The sequence below is a fragment of the Rattus rattus genome, chromosome 1 (genome assembly GCF_011064425.1).
Source record: "Rattus rattus isolate New Zealand chromosome 1, Rrattus_CSIRO_v1, whole genome shotgun sequence".
In the NCBI taxonomy this organism is placed as follows: Eukaryota; Metazoa; Chordata; class Mammalia; order Rodentia; family Muridae; genus Rattus; species Rattus rattus.
Window position 1 is genome coordinate 206,186,625 of NC_046154.1, and position 18,164 is coordinate 206,204,788.

The window sequence follows — 18,164 nt, forward strand, 5'->3', positions numbered from 1 at the left end:
GTTTTGTCTAATTGTTTCCCTTTTTCTTTTTCAATCCTCTCTCTCTTCTTCCCTCCCTTGAGACCCTTGTTGACTGACTGAGCTGGCTTGGTCAGGTCCCCAATCCACACACCCGCACCTGCACACAGGTTTTAGAAGGTGCCTATATCGGCTGTGTAAGGCAAGGTGACAAGCAAAAGACAAAACGGGCTCCGGCAAAACCACAGGTCCCTGTCCTCAGAAAGCTCGCCCAAGTCGTAAATTAACCGAACAGGCTAACTTTTTGCGTGGCTGTTGGGGGACAGGTTTGAACCGGCTTTTCACTCCCCAGGTGCCACAGCGAGGGGCTGGTGGGCTCGTGGCTTGCCTGGCCGTCGGGGGCGCTGCCTCCTCCGGGACGGCGGGGGCGCTGCGGCCGTGCGGCGGGGGGCGCTGCCTCCTCCGGGACGGCGGGGGGGCGCTGCGGGCCGGGCGGCGGGGGGGCCTGGCCGGCGCGGCGAGCGGCTCGGCGGATGGAGAGTCTGGCCGCAGCCGGCGGCGCCGCCTCCTTGTCGGGCCGGGCACGGCGGGCCGGGGCCTTTGTGTGGAGGCGGCGGCGGCGATGGTGCTCGGGCCCCGCGGAGCCGGGTAAGCGCGGTCGGGTCCCGCCGGACTCCCCGCTCGGCCTTCTGTCGCCCTGGCTGGGCGCGCCCCGCCGGTGTCCCCGGCCAACCCCTGTCCTCCCTCCCGCGGCCCGGGCCGCGTCTCCCGGCCTCCGCTCGGCCGGCTCCCGCGGCGCGGGGCCTGGGTCGCACAGGGGCAACCCGCGCTGTCCGCGGCCACCGAGGTGCGCCCTCCCTGCGGTGCTGCGCCCCAGCCTGGTGCTGCCCCTGCCCTGGCGGATCGCGGGGAGACCGCGGCTCCCACAGACCGTTGGTTGGGGCGCACTCCTTGCAAGTTGCAGATCCACAGGGTGCCCGGAGCCTCCCACGGTGAATGAGTGACCGCCAGGGCCTGGGAGACGCATGCTTGGTACCCAACAATACTCAGACGAGTGCTGGGCCCCGGGAAAAGTTGGGAATTGTTGGTAGAACCTGGTGCGATGGAGAAAGGGGCTGTGGTGCTCGGGGCGAGTTGTGCTACGCACGGGCATGTGACTAACTGTTCCTCCGAGGTGTGCAAGACCCGAAAGGGGAAAAAGTGATGCTAAAAACGCTTGAAGGAATCTCCCTCTTGCTTAAAGCACCCAGTTATTACTATACAGTTGGTAAAGACAGATACAGGGTACCTACGTGATGTAAAATACCACAGTTGTGTTCGCTTTGCTTTCTTCTGTAGTTATGAGTTTAGCTTTATCCACAGAATACAGTAACATCGAGAAATCAGCACCCAGAATGGGTCTGGGAGAAGGGCCTGAGAGTAGGCATGTAGCCCACGAAGGGGGAGATGGGGATTCAAGGGTGTGAGGTTTCTGAGCTGCCTCTGGTGGCTCCTGTCTGTAATCTAGCATTTGGGAGATGGAGGCAGGAGGGTCATAATGAGATCAAGATCGTCCTTAGTAACAGAGCGATTTCAAAGTCAGCGAGGGCTACCTAAGAGCTCAAAAAGAAAAGAAGGGTTGAGAGGTTTGTATATGGACTTGAAAGGACAGCTATGGTAGGTGACTAAAGGTGCAACTGTTACCTCTTCCTCCGCATCTAACGGAGCGTTGATAATGGTATATTTGTGGCATTTGGCATTGTGAGGTAAGAGAGTAGACTTAATGACAGAGAAAACTTCATTTAGGAGACCCGAGCCTGTTGTTTGGTAGGACAGAGGATTGTGCTTCCACTCAGGTGGAAGACTCCTAGCTAGACCTGTATAGCTCACTCCGTACAGTCTGGCTTTATACTCCAGGCTACCCTAAACTGATGTTGCTGCCCCAGGCTTCCAAGTGCTAGAATTACAGGTATATACTATTGTACCTGGCCTCTTCAGGTTTTTTTTTTTTTTTTAATTATTAAATGAATTTATTTGTTTTTTGTTTTGTGTGGATGAATGTTTGCCTCCGTGCATGTAAGTGTACCGTGTGTGTCTGTGGCCTGCAGAAATGGGAAGAAGGTGTCAGACCCCCTGGAACTAGAGCTGTAGACGTGGGTGCCGGGGATGGAACCTGGGTCCTCTGCATGAACAGCAGATGCTCTTAGCTGCTGAGCTGTCTTTCCAATCCCAGCTCCTTAGACTTTCAAGATCAAGCTAATTGACTTTTTTTTCCCTCATCCCTTTTGGGTTCCTCATGATGATTCTGCAGTTGGGTATGTGCAGGGTGAAGATTCCCCACCCCCACCCCACCCATTATCTTCGGCTCCAGTTTTCCCTGTTCATTCAGCTAGGACACATTGAGAATGGTTGTATTTTTCTCCTGCACAGAGCCCTTTTTTTAGGGATGTTTCGCTGTCTTGCCCACAGATTGACCTTGCTGATACAGAGGCAACTTCCCAGGAGCTGCTAAGATGGGCATGAGGATCAAACTGCAAAGCAGCAACCACCCCAACAACCTGCTGAAGGAACTCAACAAGTGCCGGCTGTCAGAGACCATGTGCGATGTCACCATTGTGGTGGGGAGCCGCTCCTTCCCTGCCCACAAAGCCGTGCTGGCTTGTGCCGCTGGTTACTTCCAGAACCTCTTCTTAAACACCGGGCTAGATGCTGCCCGCACCTATGTGGTGGACTTCATTACTCCCGCCAACTTTGAGAAGATCCTGAGCTTTGTGTACACATCGGAGCTCTTCACAGACCTGATCAACGTTGGGGTCATCTATGAGGTCGCTGAGCGTCTGGGTATGGAGGACCTCCTCCGAGCCTGCCATTCCACTTTCCCTGACCTAGAGAGCACCACGATCGCTAAGTCCTTGACCAGCACCAGTGACAGCCCGTGTGTCACTCTGAGTTGTCCTTCAGTTGATCCCACCCACCCCCTGGGAGAGCTCCGGGGGAGTGGGGAACACTTTGGTCCCGATAGAAACTACGCACTGCCTACTGATGCAGGAGGAAGCTATAAAGAGGAAGAGCGGGCTATCGCGGGCGACACTAATCATAGCTTGCCTCTGCCACAACTACCACTGCCACCAAAGTCAGAAGACCACGACGCCCCTGTTCCCTTCACTTCTGTTCCTAGTATGGTGACCCCACCACCAGTCCTAGGCACGGTCAGCACAGGCATCCAGACCAGCACCACGAGTTCTTGCCAGCCATACAAAGTTCAAAGCAATGGAGACTTCGGAAAAAGCAACTTCTTCACCTCGGATAATGCTGTAGACATTACACCCCAGACCAATCCCTGTTTGAGCAATAACGACCAGGCCAGAGACCCAGGCTTTGGGCAGATGGATGAGCTCCAGCTGGAGGACTTGGGGGACGAGGATCTGCAGTTTGAGGACCCAGCTGAAGACCTCGGGACCACCGAGGAGGTGATTGAGTTGAGCGATGACAGCGAGGATGACCTGGCTTTCGGTGACAGTGACAACCGGGAGAATAAGGCCATGCCTTGCCAGGTATGCAAGAAAGTCCTAGAGCCCAACATCCAGCTGATAAGGCAGCATGCTCGGGACCACGTAGACTTGCTCACGGGCAACTGCAAGGTGTGCGAGACCCACTTCCAGGACCGAAACTCCCGGGTGACCCATGTCCTGTCTCACATTGGCATTTTCCTGTTTTCCTGCGACATGTGTGAGACAAAGTTCTTCACCCAGTGGCAGCTGACCCTGCACCGGCGGGATGGAATATTTGAGAACAATGTTATTGTCCACCCTAACGAACCCCTGTCTGGGAAGCTGGGTCTCTTCCCAGGGGCAGCCTCCCCAGAGTTGAAATGCGCTGCCTGTGGGAAAGCGTTGGCCAAAGATTTCCATGTGGTCCGTGGCCACATCCTGGAGCATGTGAGTTTGAAGGGCCAGGCCTGTAGTGTCTGCGATCAGCGCCACCTCAACCTATGCAGCCTCATGTGGCACACGCTCTCCCATCTGGGCATTTCCGTCTTCTCCTGTTCTGTCTGTGCCAGTAGTTTTGTAGACTGGCACCTTCTAGAGAAGCACATGGCTGTGCACCAGAGCCTGGAGGACGTCCTGTTCCGCTGCCACTTATGCAGCCAGAGCTTCAGGTCTGAGGCAGCCTACCGCTACCACGTCAGCCAGCACAAGTGTAGCAGTGGCCTTGACCCACGGCCCGCTGTGGGGCTACCACACCTAGCCCTCCAGAAGCGGAAGCTGCCCGCTGAGGAATTTCTGAGTGAGGAGCTGGCTCTGCAGGGCCAACCAGGGAATAGTAAGTACAGCTGCAAGGTCTGTGGCAAAAGGTTCGCCCACACAAGCGAGTTCAACTACCACCGACGGATCCACACAGGCGAGAAACCTTACCAGTGCAAGGTTTGCCACAAATTCTTCCGAGGTCGCTCGACCATCAAGTGCCACCTCAAGACGCACTCAGGGGCACTCATGTACCGCTGCACCGTCTGTGGCCACTACAGTTCCACCCTTAACCTTATGAGTAAACATGTCGGTGTGCACAAAGGCAGCCTCCCACCTGACTTCACCATCGAGCAGACCTTCATGTACATTATACATTCCAAAGAGGCTGAAAAGAACCCGGACAGCTGACTGGGAACCCGCAGAGCCCGAGGGAGCTCCCAGGTGGCCGCCGGGATAGTGATTTTCTAAAGGCTGTCGGTCCTTCCCCAGCTGATGCTACAGTTTGCCTTGTTTGTGTTGTGTTGAGAGAAGAAATAGCACATAAGCTGTTACTGCTTTTTAAAGGCAACAGCCCTGTTACATTTACCTCCTTACCTGTTCTCGCCCACAGAGGGCTGCCTTTGATGATTTTTTGAGGCTGGCTTTTAGGATCTAGTCAAGCAGCCGGGTTAAACTAGGTCCCCTTCGCCGGTTTCTCTAGTTTTAGTTTACTGATAGGTTTTATGCTGCTAAGAGTCTGACCAACAGCCTCACTCGATGGGGTTTTCACTGTGGCTGTGACTGCCAGTCTTTGGCCAGACCACAGCTGTGAGGAGGTTTGGGGATTGTGGTTGTTCAGAAGGGACTAGCAGCAGGGCAGTTCATGTCGGGTACCCACGCCTCCTCAGCAGGGGCAAGGTGTCAGGAGCGGAGGGCACTACTTGCTCCACACCTCGGCTCTCCTGATTGGACGATTGAACGGTGGAAGTCTCTTGGCAGCTAGATCCAAACTGGGGACCAGGCTTTCTGTTTAGGTTGGAAAGCTTTGGGGTACCCCATGGTGCCACCAGACGGGGCAGCCTCCATGGATGGAAGAAGGGCTCTTCCTTTCTCCTCATTTCCAAAGAAGTGCGGTTTTGTAGAGCGATAACCCTGGACGTCAAACCTTCTGTCAAGAGCAGGGAGGACAGAGAGCCGCCTCAGTGTAGTCGTCTGCCATCTGGCTACCTCCGTAACCTTCCGTCTCCTGGGCATGGAGGAGAGGTCTCAGACAGCAGCAGTCTTGCCTTAATTTACATCGAGTCTCCCACTCAGGACGGTTTAACCTACAGTGTAGATAAGAAGACCATGTGAGTTTGTGGTGGAGCATGAGCCCTTCTGGATTAAAGAAACCTGCATCACCGGTGACTGCATGGCAGGGTGTGCATTCCGACTGTCCCAGTTGGGTAACTTGTTTACTTGGTGGTAACAGTGTGGGAGCTTGGCAGTTCACCTTTGACCTGCTGGAATTATCCTGATCTGTCATTGCATCACCCCCAGGGGGCGCTCTTGGATGGTAGCTGGCTTAGGCCTTCTGCGCAGCTGTTTGGCTCCATTCTTAGTCTATGAAGGGGTCTTGCCCAAAAGAGGCTGGAGAGGACCCTTGATCTTGCATACTTATAAGTAGCTCATACTACCTCACCCTGCTCAGGTGAGCTCTAAGTCCCGAATTTTGGGCCCAGCCACCGACACTGCCCCCCGGTGGGACTCAGCCACACTCTGGGCTGTTTCATAAACAAGTGGTTTTAATTAACTCACAAAGCCTTTCTAGACATTAATATTTATTTTATTATTATTATTATTTTGTTTTGTATACGTACTACCCAGCATCTCTTTTCGATAAATGACTTTAGGAAAATGAGTTTCTCAAGCAAGGAGCCACATTCCAGCAGAGGGTTATGGCTGCAGAGGGGAGAACAGGGGTGTAACTAGGAGAGAGAGTGCCAGGCCTTTTAAGCAGCACAGTTTCTCCAAGCATAGTCTCTAGCGGAGCAAACTCAGATCAGTCACAGGAAGAAGGTGTTTGCACAGTTTTTTATCCTTCCGACATAGGGAGCATCCTATCCCTATATATTAAGACACAGAGGCAAACCAAAGCAGTATACAGTTGGGCTGGCCGGCTGCCTCTTTCCCAGGGCTTTGAACTGAGAAAGCCGGTGAGTTGGTGCCAAGACCTTCCTGAGCCGAATGATGCAGCTCAAACATCCCTCCCCATCTGAACGTGGTGTTTTCACAGGGAAGAGGTTGCTGTCGCTTTTAGTTTCTGACTTACAGTTTACACTGGGGATGTGTATCACACTACAACGACAGATCTGCTGGAATTTCTAAGCTTCCCTTCCCTAGATTGCTGCCGAGGAGTGAGTACCGAATGGTTGCTGAGATCGGAGAAACCCTTTTCCTTAGCATAAGGCATTGTGGATGCTGGGTGGTCCGTGTACTTAACTTGAAACTGTGAAGTTTTCCCTTTTTGCCATAAACCAAAAAGCAGATCCTTTGAAGTTTTGCCCTTGGAACACTAAAACACAAACTGTATCTTCTGATCCCTTCAGGTTAATTGATCAGGGAGGTCCAGTTGGTCCCGTTAGACAGGCAGCCATTGGGACCAGTAGCTCAGGAGGCTCATTGCCCAAACCATGCCTCTTTGGGTAGCCCCCTTCGGACCAGTCTCCCCTTCTGTGTGAAGTTGTATTTGCTTTCCCTGCAGCTAGTTCTTCCTTCTCTTGATGAGATTTACTCAAAACATTACTTGGTAGTGAAGGGTGCTCCAGGACCCCTGATGGGAGGTGTTAACTTCATTTTGCATTTTTAACTTAGCACCCATTTGATTTCATGCCCCCTTCATCCCTGGATTCCCACTAGTACTATTTCCTGCTGTATCACAGTAGAATTCTCTCTGACCTTTGAATGCTCTGTCTTTGTTTGTTCCCCGTCCCCTGCCTTTTATTTTATTTTTTGGTCTGCACTCAGAACCAGCTGTACAGTGTTCAGAACTGTCGTTCAACAATTATTAGGAGTATCTAGTTGGCTATTTGAAGGACATTAAGCCGGACTTGGGGACATCCCTGGCTCATTTCTAAGGGGAAATTACAATGTTGATGTGGCACACTGGCATTAACAGCATGTGCTGCTTGTGGCCAGAGGATGTGTCCACACAGCTGGTGTCCCCTGACAGCTCCATGATGCCAGGGCATCAGAAAGCCCTACTGAACGAACCCTGGTATTTGGTTCTAAATTTTAAGATTCTGTGGAGTTCCTACACTTCGTGGCCAGTTGGGAAGAAAAGAGGTGTTGGTGGGGTCAGGTGACCCTAAGAACAGGAAAGACATAGGCGAGAATTACTTTTGACTTTATTGTGACCTATCCCCAGCCCCTTGTCTACAGGGCAAACCTGTAAGCCTCAGAACTTTTCACCCAGGCAGGACTTTGCTACTGATTATCTTCCTTTTCTGGCTTCCTGCTGTGCTCTCTCCACCAAACCCTAGACTACTCAACCTTGAAAGTGAATTCAGATCCCTTTATACATGGACTCTGAATTCGTTGGCATGGGAGTGGGCCCTATGAAGTGGTCTCTGCCTGGCTGGGAGTGTGTACACGTCCCAGTCATATCAGATGAGACCGAAAGTGGGTGCACGTATACATCTCCGGTGATGGTACGTCATGATCAGTGTCTAAGAAGATGCCCCCTGTGGCAGTGACCCTGACATTTCCCCTCTGCCAGTCCCCCCCACCCCAGCTGGAGTAGCTCAAGTCTCCTGTGAAACAGAGAAGCCGTTGCTGTCTAACTCCTTCCATTAAATTAAGTACTGACCTCCTAATATTTAAGTGTTTACTATCTGCTGTAAAGTTTTGTATATTTTGTAAACCTTTCCCTCCCCAAAACAGTAGACGTCTAAAATCGTACATCTGATTCTTTTCTATTCCATTGTTCAGCACAAAGTGTGGTTTTTATTTAGAATAAAAAAAGAGAGATGGAGGGGAAAGAAAGGAATGTGAAGTGAGAGTTCCTTTTCTGTGTCTGCACACATTTACACAGACCTCTGGTTCTGGCACACTTTATGAGCTTCACCAGCCCGACAGATGCCAGGGCTCTCAGGTGACACATTGTGTTTCCTGGAGCTGGGATTCCCCAGCATGGGCTTGTTGACTGTTTCAGTGAGAAATGAGGTCGAAGACTCAGTGTTTCAGGGAGAAACCTCTGAGGAGACCTGTCAGCCTGTAGAGAACTGCAGATCCCTGCAGGGGTCTTGGCCCAGAGCTAGGGAGCAAGGGTTCTTGGTGAAGTGGTGCTTCTGAGTGGGAGGCAGATGGAGAGGGGAAACATGCCTCAAGCAGGAGGCAGAGGCTTGGCGTCATCATTGTGTCCCTCAGAGAACACAGGGCTATGGTTCATTTGGTCTCAGAGCTTGACTGAGGCCCAAAGCCTGGCCAGTCATCTGTTGACGTGGGTAAATGTCTGCAAGGCAGAACAGGCTTGTAGTCGGTATGTCTGTCTATCCCTTCCATGGGTACACAGGTCCTCAGGAGATCCATTTGGTAATACCTGGTCTCAGGGACGAGGTTTCTGTGGTCACCTATGAATAAGGTGTATACCAGGGCTCACCTCAGACAAATGGGCATCAAGGCTTAGCTTGCACTTTAAGTGGGGACAAGCGAAGAAGGTCTTTCTAATGCATTTCTGCATCATTTGGTTAATTTTTTTTTTAAATGTACCTCAAGCAGCAACTAAGACTTCTGGGTCAATGAGCCTTCAGCTGTGCCACTGAGTGGCAGTCCAGGACTCAAGACCCTCTTAGCTTTACCAGTGAGCAGTCAATATTGGTTTCCCTCTTCATGTTTGATAGACCCAGGGTGCACCCACCATGGAACATGTGAGGGATTTGTCTGGTAAGCACAGGGTGAGGTTTCTAAAAGCAAAGGTGGTTTCTAGTTGAGTAGTTGTTCAGCCTTCCAGGGAGTTAGGGAGGCAGCTCAGTAAAGTGTCTGCCACACGCGTGTGCGCACCCACGGTGGGCATGGTGGTGATGTGCATTTGTAACCCTAGTGATTGAGGGCATGGGTAACAGGTCAGGTTGTGGAACTTGCTGGCCAGCCAGCTGGTGAGCTAGGTTCAGTGAGACCCTCTCTCAGAGTAGAAGTTGGAAGGCCATTGAGGAAGAGCTGCTGTTGGCTTTTTTGGTCTGCATGTTTGCATACACGCACATGTCTCTACACACACAACCATCCCAGGTACACTGCTGGTAGGAGAGCCAGGGAGACAGAGATCAGAGGAAAGTATGGGACGGGTCTGCAAGTCCATCGCCCTCCAGGTGGTTTACAGAGGCCACGGACAGCAGAAGGCAGAAGCTACAGTCTAAACCTTTTGTGTGTTTGCGAGCCCTTCCTGTTCACAGCCCTAGTTCCCCAAGTCTGGTAAATGAGCCTTTGCCAGGGACCCACTTGTTTTCAAGAGGATGTCTTTTTTTTTTTTTTCCATAGTTTTAATAGACAGTTTGTTGGGTAGGGGGACTCGGGAAAGACTCGACTAGAGAGAACTCAACTGTAGTGTTCCGGAAATCAGTCTTTGGCCTCCCCTCTCCCTGCATGGGAGGAGGAGTACCTACAGCAGCTCCCCAGGTGTCCTCTGAAGAATGGCTGTTCCTGACATTTGCCAAGATCTGGAGAAATAAGATGGGCGTGGAATCACTAGTGGCTGTATCTCCCTTGGAGAGGGAGGTCATTTGTGAGGAGGCCTCTGCTTTAGGGGAGGAGGGGGCAGGATAAGTTGGGGGAGGGGAGGATGCCACAGGGAAATGGAGCCACATTTCCTGGATGACTGGGTGGAGGAGCCATCCTGCTGAGCCAGCTGCTGGGTGCCTGCCCAAGACCCAGCTGGCTGTAGTCCCCACCCCCTTGATTTATCGAACTCAGGGCCAGGGATGAGGCACAGCTACGGAACGTCCTGCCGGAGCCTCCTGGGTCCTTGGCCTCTGGCCTCTTGTCCGCACAACTTGCATAGTGAGCTGGAATATCAACGAGCAGACAAACACAAAGGGAAAGTTTTGCAAGGTTCCGGTGGGGCTCGTTTTTTCCGGCCAGGGTGATTTATGAAACAAGGGCAGCACGTTCCCTCTGTGGAGCATCCCTTAGCCTCTCTGCCTTCCTCAACCCAGCTGGAAGTACACAGTTCTGAGATTCCCAGCGCAGGTGTCTGTCTCTATGATTTATTTATTTCGCTTCTCTGCCCCACCCCCACCTGTGTGGCTCTCTTAGACATCAGCACCCAAACAAATAGTAAACTATCAAGGAAAGACTCATTCTCCGCCCGTCCCGAACCTTCTCCCTCTCCCTACAGCAACATTTTGATATACTTAACATTGACCCTGAACAAGCCAGTCCTTCCCACCCCCTCCCACAGACCTCTTGCATCCCCCCTCTCAACTTTGTTATTGGTGGAAGAAGCTAGAATCTACCTTAGCTGGCTATGGAATTGCAGAGTGTAGGTGAGGTGTTCGGAGGCAGAGAGGACGCCTGCACGTTTCTGATGGCATGGGTGTGGAGATCCGCTGCAGCCGGCAGGCTGCCCTCTTTGGTAATGATGATGGAGTGCTGGGTGGAAGATGAAGAGGAGGCTCGACCGCCTGCTGCCCTGGCCTGCTCCTTGGGAAGGTAACGGACCACAAGGCTCAGCAGTCGGCCCCGGAAGCTCGGGCTGAGAAAGTTGTAGAGGATGGGGTTGGCGACACAGTGTAGCATGGAGAAGCAGTCAATGATTTCGTAGAAGAAGTAGAGGAAGTTAACCAGGTTGCAGTGGAGGAAGATGTGGGTTGTGTGCAGAGTGAGCAGCAGCATAGTCACGTGGTAGGGCAGCCAGCAGATGACAAAGACAACTATGTAAGCCCACATCAACAGGCAGTGGCGCCTGCTCTCTGTCTGCCCTTGCCTCCGAAGCCGGCAGGCTGACAGGATATTAAACACTGCGATGAGAGGAAAAGGCAGTAGGAAGCCCAGGATGGTAGCCGACAGGGCCACTGCCAGGGCCCAGGCGCTATACGTTTCAAAAGGTGCTAGGAAGAGGCACATGGGCTCGGAGCCATCCAGCAGCTGGATATGTACCACCTCAGGCAGTGGGATGATGGCGGAGAGGACCCAGACGCCTGCGCACACGGCCCTCCGTATTCGGTGCTGGTGGCGCTGCCAGGAGGGAGAGGTATTGGTGAGGGTGACGTAGCGGTCAATGCTGAGGCAGGTGAGGAAGAAGATGCTACTGTACATGTTGGCAAGGTAGAAATAATGAATGAAGCGACAGGAGAAGCTGCCCCAGAGCCAGGTGTACTCCAGCATGACCTCCAGCATCCAAACAGGCAGAGACAGGATGATGCCCAGGTCCGCGACGGCCATGTTGAGGATGTATAAGTTCAGCATCCCTACCCGGCCTGAGCGGCGGCAGTTGACACATATCACCAGGACGTTCTCCACTAACCCTACCACAAAGATGGCCAGGTAGAAGACAAAGAGGACCACTTGTTTGGTGTTCTCATTGAGTTCCATGTGGCAATCAGAAAAGGTTTGGTTGAAGAGATGGAGCAGCTCTGTCCAGTTGTGGATCTCTCTAAAATCATTGTCAGGTGCCAAGGTGGAGACCGGCCTGGAGCTGGGTATGACTGACATGAGGGCCAGCTAGTGTCTGCTGGAAAGAAGAGAGGGTCGGAAAAGAAAAGAGAGGGTCCCCGAGAAGTCAGCCCCTGTCCCCACAACTAAAAGCCCCAGGAGCCGAGGGGAACTGAGGCTGACGAGAAAAGCGAGTTTAGGACTCAGACTGACTGTGTAAGTTTGACTCAAGGGAGACATTTTGTAGGAAAATCGGTGTTATTTGTACCCAACAAGGTTTCTTCCCAGCACTGGTAATCCCAGCTTACCAGAAGCCCCAGTAGTCTCTTAACTCCTACTCCCTCTTGAGAATTTACTAATTTACTTCAATTTTCATGAGGGGCTCCTGCTCTGCCTTGTTATTTGGTCATAGGTTTGGGATACACAGACACACAGACAGACACCCTCCCACCCCTCAAACCTCTGAACTCACTCCCCCACGCCCCAACCCCACCCCTGGGAAAAATCTTTGGATCTCTTGGGAAAGCCATTTGTCTCCAGTCCCTGCCTGCCATCTTCTGAGGGAGAAGACAGCACTCACCTGGATTTCTCTGGGGAGCACCTGTCCAGGAGAGCCTATGGATGGGGCTGTGAGCCACCAGGAGGCTGCAGAGGCAGCTTTGTGGAGCAGGCTCTGCTGCTGGCTTCAGGCAGCTCTGCTTGCCTGCGGGAAGTAGCTGTCACTGGCTGAGGCTCTGTGGGAGACGGCTGGGCTTTTTCCTGTATTCTTCCAATCCAGTCAAAGGGGACGGACATCCGAGTGTGTGTAGTGTGTCAGGGATGGGAGTGGGGAGGTGGTCAGGCTGCAAGCTTTGAAACCCAGACTCAGTAGCTGTATGGATTAGCCCTCTCTGCCCCCCAGCCTCAGTTCTCACTTCTGCAAAGTGGGGCAACCTCAGTATCTAGTAAAAGGGATGTTGTGAGACCTCAAGGCAAACAAAACAAAACAAAACAAAACAAAACAAAAAAAAAACCCCAAAAAACAAAAAACAAAACCAAAAGAACAACGAAAAATAAAACAAAACCTCATGGCAAATTTCTTTCTTCTTTAATAAAAGAAAAATAAGGTTTATTTTCTGAGTGTGAGTTTATTTTGCCCGCATGTACATACAAGCACCACATTTGTGCCTGATCACTGAGGAAGCCAGAGAAGGTCGGATCTCCTGCAACCGGAATTGTGGATGGTTGTGGGTGCTGGGAACCAAGCCCCAGTCCTCTGCAAGAGCACCAAGTGCTCTTAGCTGTCAAGCCGTCTCTCTACCCCCAGGGCAAATTTCTTATATGAATACAGAAATGCGTACTTTCATCTCTCAGGATGGATGGTGTAGAGTCTCACTCCCCCGTGTGTCAAACACCAGGCATGTGGCACACGGCAGACCATCTGGACCTGGGTCTGCGTTTTGTAGGATGTACAGACAAGGGTGTGCTGACTGCACGGGATATATTTGTGGGACTGAAATCCTCACAACAAAATTAGCCATTTTAAAGATTTTATTTATTTGTGTGTGTGTGTGTGTGTGTGTGTGTGTGTGTGTGTGTGTGTGTGTGTGTGTGTATGACACATGTGTGCTGGTGCCTAAGAGTCCAGAAGAGGGTGTTAGATCCCTGGAGCCAGAGTTACAGGCAGTTGGGAGTCACTCCGTGTGGGTATTGGGAACCAAATTCAGGTCCTCTGTAAAAGCAGCAGCAAGTGTTCTCAGCTGCTTAGCCACCTCTCCAGCCCCCAAACTAACCATTTTAAACGGTACAGTTCAATGACGTTTCAGCACATGCTGTGCTGACTAGCTGTGTGCCAACCTGACACAAGCTCGTGTCGCCTGAAAGGAAGGAGCCTTGGTGAGCCCAAGCCTCCGTAAGATCTGTGCAAGCCTGTAGAGCATTTCCTTACTTGATGGACGGGGAAGGACCCAGCCATGGTTGGTGGGGCCATCCCTGGGCTGGTGGCCCTGGGTTCTAGAAGAAGGCAGGCTGAGCAAGCCAGTAAGCAGCACTCCTCCATGGCCTCTGCCCCAGCTCCTGCCTCCAGGTAACAGCTGTGCTTGAGTTCCCGGCCTGACTTCCTTCAGTGATGGACTAAGATGTAGAAGCTTAAACCAAAAAACCCTTTCCTCCCTAAGTTGCTTTCGGTCATGATGTTTCAGCAAAAGAAGAATAGACATCTTTGTTTATTTGTCTATTTACAAATAAATAGAATGACTTGGGAAAACAGAAAACAAAGAATAGACATCTTTGTTTTCTTCTCTCCCCCATTTCTCTCTCTCTCTCTCTCTCTCTCTCTCTCTCTCTCTCCCTCCCTCCCCTCCCCCCCTGTACATGCAGGCCTATCTGCAGAGGCCAGAGATCAGTGTCAACTGTCCTTCCCTATTGTTCTTCATTTTATTTTCTTACATTTTTTAAAGATTTATTTATTTATCATATATATAAGCACATTGTAGCTGTCTTCAGACACACCAGAAGAGGGCACCAGATCCCATTACACATGGTTGTGAGCCACCATGTGGTTGCTGGGATTGAACTCAGGACCTCTGGAAGAGCAGTCAGTGCTCTTAACCTCTGAGCCATCTCTCCAGTCCCTTACGTATCTTAAATGGCTTTATTTTTAACTGTAGGTGTTTGTGTGTCTGTGCATGTATGTGCCACATGTTTGTGAGTGCCCTCGATGGCCAGAAGAGGGTGGCAGATCCCCTGGAGCTGGAGTCATATGTGGTTGTGAGCCACTCCACCTGGAACCTTCCAACCCATCTGAGGCCCAGGAATAGCAATGAGCCCTCCTAACTCATGGGCCGTCGCGCCAACCTCACCCTATTTCTATTTATTTTTGACAGTGTAGTTCATTGGACTTGAAACTCCCCTCTCAGATGATCAGCAAGCCCCTGAATCCTCCTGTCTCTGCTTTCCCCCTGCGTTTGGTTACAGGTAAACTCAGGCCCTCGTGGCTTCTTACACACAGGCCGCCTGGCCTTCCCCTGCTGCTCTTTTCCTTGTCTGAGGTAGTGTCTCCTTGTAGCTTAGGCTAGTCTGGAAAGCAGTATGTAGCACCGATGGGTCTTGAACTTGTGATTCTCTGCTTCCCTAGTGCTGGGATTATCACTGTGTGCCACCGTGGCCAGCCCTGAGTTTTCTGTTTTCCCAAGTCATTCTATTTATTTGTAAAAAGAACTCTGTCATGAGCTATGAGAATGTCAACTGTGGTTTAACTTTTCAAACAGTCCTGTATCTCTTTGCTCTTGTACACACAGGACCTTCATTTCTCTTGTATAGCGTCCCCTGACCAGTGAGGACTTTGTGAGAATTTTCACACACAGCTGGACCATGCCTCCTTCCAAGGAAGGCCCTTTCTCTGGTCTTTTCCTATGGACCACACACCACACACCTTGGCTATTCTGTGGTATTTTAGTGGTGCTCTGAGTTTCCCCTCACGGGCGAAGACATCACCCCCCTCAGGAGCCTTGCCTCTCTGTGAGCTGGCCCTTTCTTCCTTCCTTCCTTTCTTAATCTTTGCATTTGCAGCAAGAGGGAGACAGACTCTCGGGGGGGGGGGGGGCTGCTCTTTTATCGGGGAATTCTGAAGCTTTCAGGTTAGACTTATTTTCTCTCCCATGTGTGTGTGTGCGTGTGTGTGTGTGTGTGTGTGTGTGCGTGTGTGTGTGCACGTGTGTGCGTGTGTGTGTGTGTGTACGTGTGTGTGTGTGTGTACGTGTGTGCGTGCGTGCATCTAGGCTTCTTGCCAGCCTCAGGAGCAGCCACCTTGAAACAATTCCTGAAATTTACTTTTCCCTCCTGCCTAACTGCACTTTTTTTTTTTTTTTTTAAAGTATAAACAAGACACTATAATCAACACTGCAGAGGAAGGAAGGCAGGAGAGGAGAGATATTGAGAAGCACAGATAAAGGTTGGCAGCTTCTCAGAGTTGGCCTTGGCCCTGCAGAATGGCTGAGACAGGCTGTTCCAGGATCTCCCTGACTTGCCTGGCCTGTGTGGCAGAGCCAGTTGTACAGTGGAAAGGTCAAGGCTGGAGAGTTTGGCAACAAACGGTTACACTACCCAGCGTGAGCTTCCGCAAGTTCCCTCATTGAGAAGCTAAGGGTGACCTCAGAGGCTATTTTGTCCTCAGGCTCCCCGCAAAAATGCTACCTGCCTCCCGTATCCTTGTTCTTTGTGCTGAGCTCTCAGACCAGCTTGGGGCTCAGACTTGATCATTTCAGTATGACAGTCCCCTGTGCAAATCAGACACGTCAGCTACGTGTTCAGAGTATCCATTCGTTTTGTTTGGTAGGAGAAGAGGCTTTCCTCCCAGAAATAGAGGAGTCAGTAGATAGAAATTGGCATGAGCCCGGAAGCCAGCCATTCTGGCCTTCTCCGAGCAGCCATCCCTTCCCTAAATTGGTTTGATACCGACTTCCTCCTCTAATTAGTTGTCTGAGTCCAGCACTCATGTGGAAGGGGGAGAACATTCCCAGAGGTTACAACATCACCACAGGACAGGACAGATGTGACAGAAGCAGCCAACATTGACTAATTAGTGGCCATTTTTTTTTCCGACACAGCGGTAAAGAACATTATCTCATGAAAACTCAGAGCTTATAAGATGAATATTATCACAGGTGAGACGCCACACAGTGGGGCCCAGGTCACACTGCCAGCAGTTCAATAATCCTTTATGGGTTATTAGTCACATAGTGGCTTCAGACATGAGTCCCACAAAGCACTATTTGCATACACAGATTTTGTCTGCTGGGTACATTTTTATCAGGACTTCCTTAGATTCTCAAAGAGGCCCAAGATGTCCAAATGTTAAAAAAAAAAAAAAAGCTGTCCAAGGACACCAGCTAAGGTGAAAAGACAGAGTTGGATAAGTTACTTCTGGAGTTGACTCTGCTCTGGAAATCTTGGGAAATCTCCTCCATGACACACACCTGTGGGTTTGAGGTGTCTGAGAAAGGTGAAGTGCTTTTTGTCCTTTCCATCTCCTTCGACAAGGTGGAGAACATCTGTTTACTTTCTCTCTCTGCTTCCTGAACGGGAAAGGGAAGGTGCAACTCCAGGCGAAGGAAAAGGAAGCTTACGATGATAAGAGACCCAAAAGGCGCCAGATACCAGCTTCCCCCTCTTGATGATACCACCCAGAAATTTCCCAGCATGCCCCACTCCGCCTTTGCACCCTCCTTCCGTTCCCATCCCATATCCTCCCCCACCCCAACCCCCAACTTCCTCCTCCTGCAGCTGTTCCGTGGATATGTAGCCAGTCCCTTGCTGACTCCAGAGCTTTTCAGATCCTGGGAACAGAAGTTTTTCCTGAATTCTCCAGTGCTTCCTGTGGCTTTCGATTTCTGTTTCCACCATTTTGCAAAGAACACAGTCTTAGTGTTAGCTTACTGGTGATCTCACTAGGCTGCCCTCGGGGACCTAGCAATTGCTTACTTCATCACTTTCCTCCCCCGCCAGGTACAACAGGTTCTCTCTCCCCCTCCCCCTTTCTCTCTCGTACACACACACACACCTGGTCCACCAGGTACCCCCTGGCTGAATTATATTTCATAACACTTTGACTCCCCAAAAGTTAGAGTTGGGAGGAATTGCTGAAGTCATCTAGATTCCTCTTTGTTATAAAGATGAAGAAAATGGAGGCTGTAAGTAATCTCCTATCATCAGACAAAGTATGAAACACAGGTAGGAGTGGAACGTCATCGGCTTCATGTGGGCAGGCTCTTCAAACACAGGAGATGGTTGGTAGATCTCATCCCTCGGGGTCTCTAAGTCCATCAAAGCTCTAGTATCCGGTGCACTCAGAACGCCCATGTGCCTTTAGTCAAATGAAACCTCGCTCCAGGTCTAGCTCCAAGGAGATGCTCCAGAGCTGTCCCCTCTCCTGCCCCCCCATGAGGTCTTTCTGATGGACACAGACTGGATAGTGTGCAAGGTTCCTCTTGAGGCTGCAAATAAGGGCCTCCCCCAAAGAAAGCCACACAGATACAGAAATCTAAAGCATCCAGGCCTGCAAGGCTCTCCAGACCCTCACCCTATTCCCAGACCACTTTTCCTAGGGAAAAAAACCAGATATGGTCCAGTAGATCTAAGCAGGGACTGGGGCACAGTCCAGTCATAGTGTGTAGGTGCCATGAGATAAATGCCTCACGCCCCTGTTTTTCTGTCTTGGCTGTACCGAAATGAGTCCTCACCAGATAATTTAGGAGGCTTGCCTCAAACTCGAAGTCATCCTGCCTCTGCCTGCCAAGTGCTGGAATGATACACCTGTACTGCCATATTTAGCTTAGTTCTAGATCTTTGACTCAGGAAGAAGTACGTCAGGTGAGATGTGGGTTCCCGTCCCTGGCT

The 18,164-nt window shown here is 51.2% G+C and overlaps 2 protein-coding genes across 4 annotated transcripts; one reads left to right on the top strand and one right to left on the bottom strand.

The window, feature by feature from the left end:
- Positions 1-564: 564 nt before the first annotated feature.
- On the top strand, positions 565-8,186 carry Zbtb39 (zinc finger and BTB domain containing 39). 2 transcript variants are annotated; one of them, XM_032914130.1, is made up of 2 exons: positions 565-606; positions 2,407-8,186. In XM_032914130.1, exon 2 carries the CDS (start codon positions 2,451-2,453, stop codon positions 4,590-4,592), a length of 2,142 nt encoding a protein of 713 aa, XP_032770021.1. In that variant the 5' UTR covers positions 565-606; positions 2,407-2,450; the 3' UTR covers positions 4,593-8,186. The 2 variants fall into 2 exon arrangements, with proteins under 2 accessions (XP_032770021.1, XP_032770029.1); XM_032914138.1 differs by lacking the exon at positions 565-606 and adding an exon at positions 1,855-1,906.
- A 1,471-nt stretch (positions 8,187-9,657) lies between these two features.
- Positions 9,658-12,508, bottom strand: Gpr182 (G protein-coupled receptor 182). 2 transcript variants are annotated; one of them, XM_032914143.1, is made up of 3 exons: positions 12,370-12,508; positions 10,652-11,865; positions 9,658-10,201 (listed from the first exon to the last, which is right to left on the bottom strand). In XM_032914143.1, exon 2 carries the CDS (start codon positions 11,847-11,849, stop codon positions 10,653-10,655), a length of 1,197 nt encoding a protein of 398 aa, XP_032770034.1. In that variant the 5' UTR covers positions 11,850-11,865; positions 12,370-12,508; the 3' UTR covers positions 9,658-10,201; position 10,652. The 2 variants fall into 2 exon arrangements, with proteins under 2 accessions (XP_032770034.1, XP_032770040.1); XM_032914149.1 differs by lacking the exon at positions 9,658-10,201 and having other exon boundaries at positions 10,387-11,868; positions 12,370-12,506.
- Positions 12,509-18,164: the final 5,656 nt, after the last annotated feature.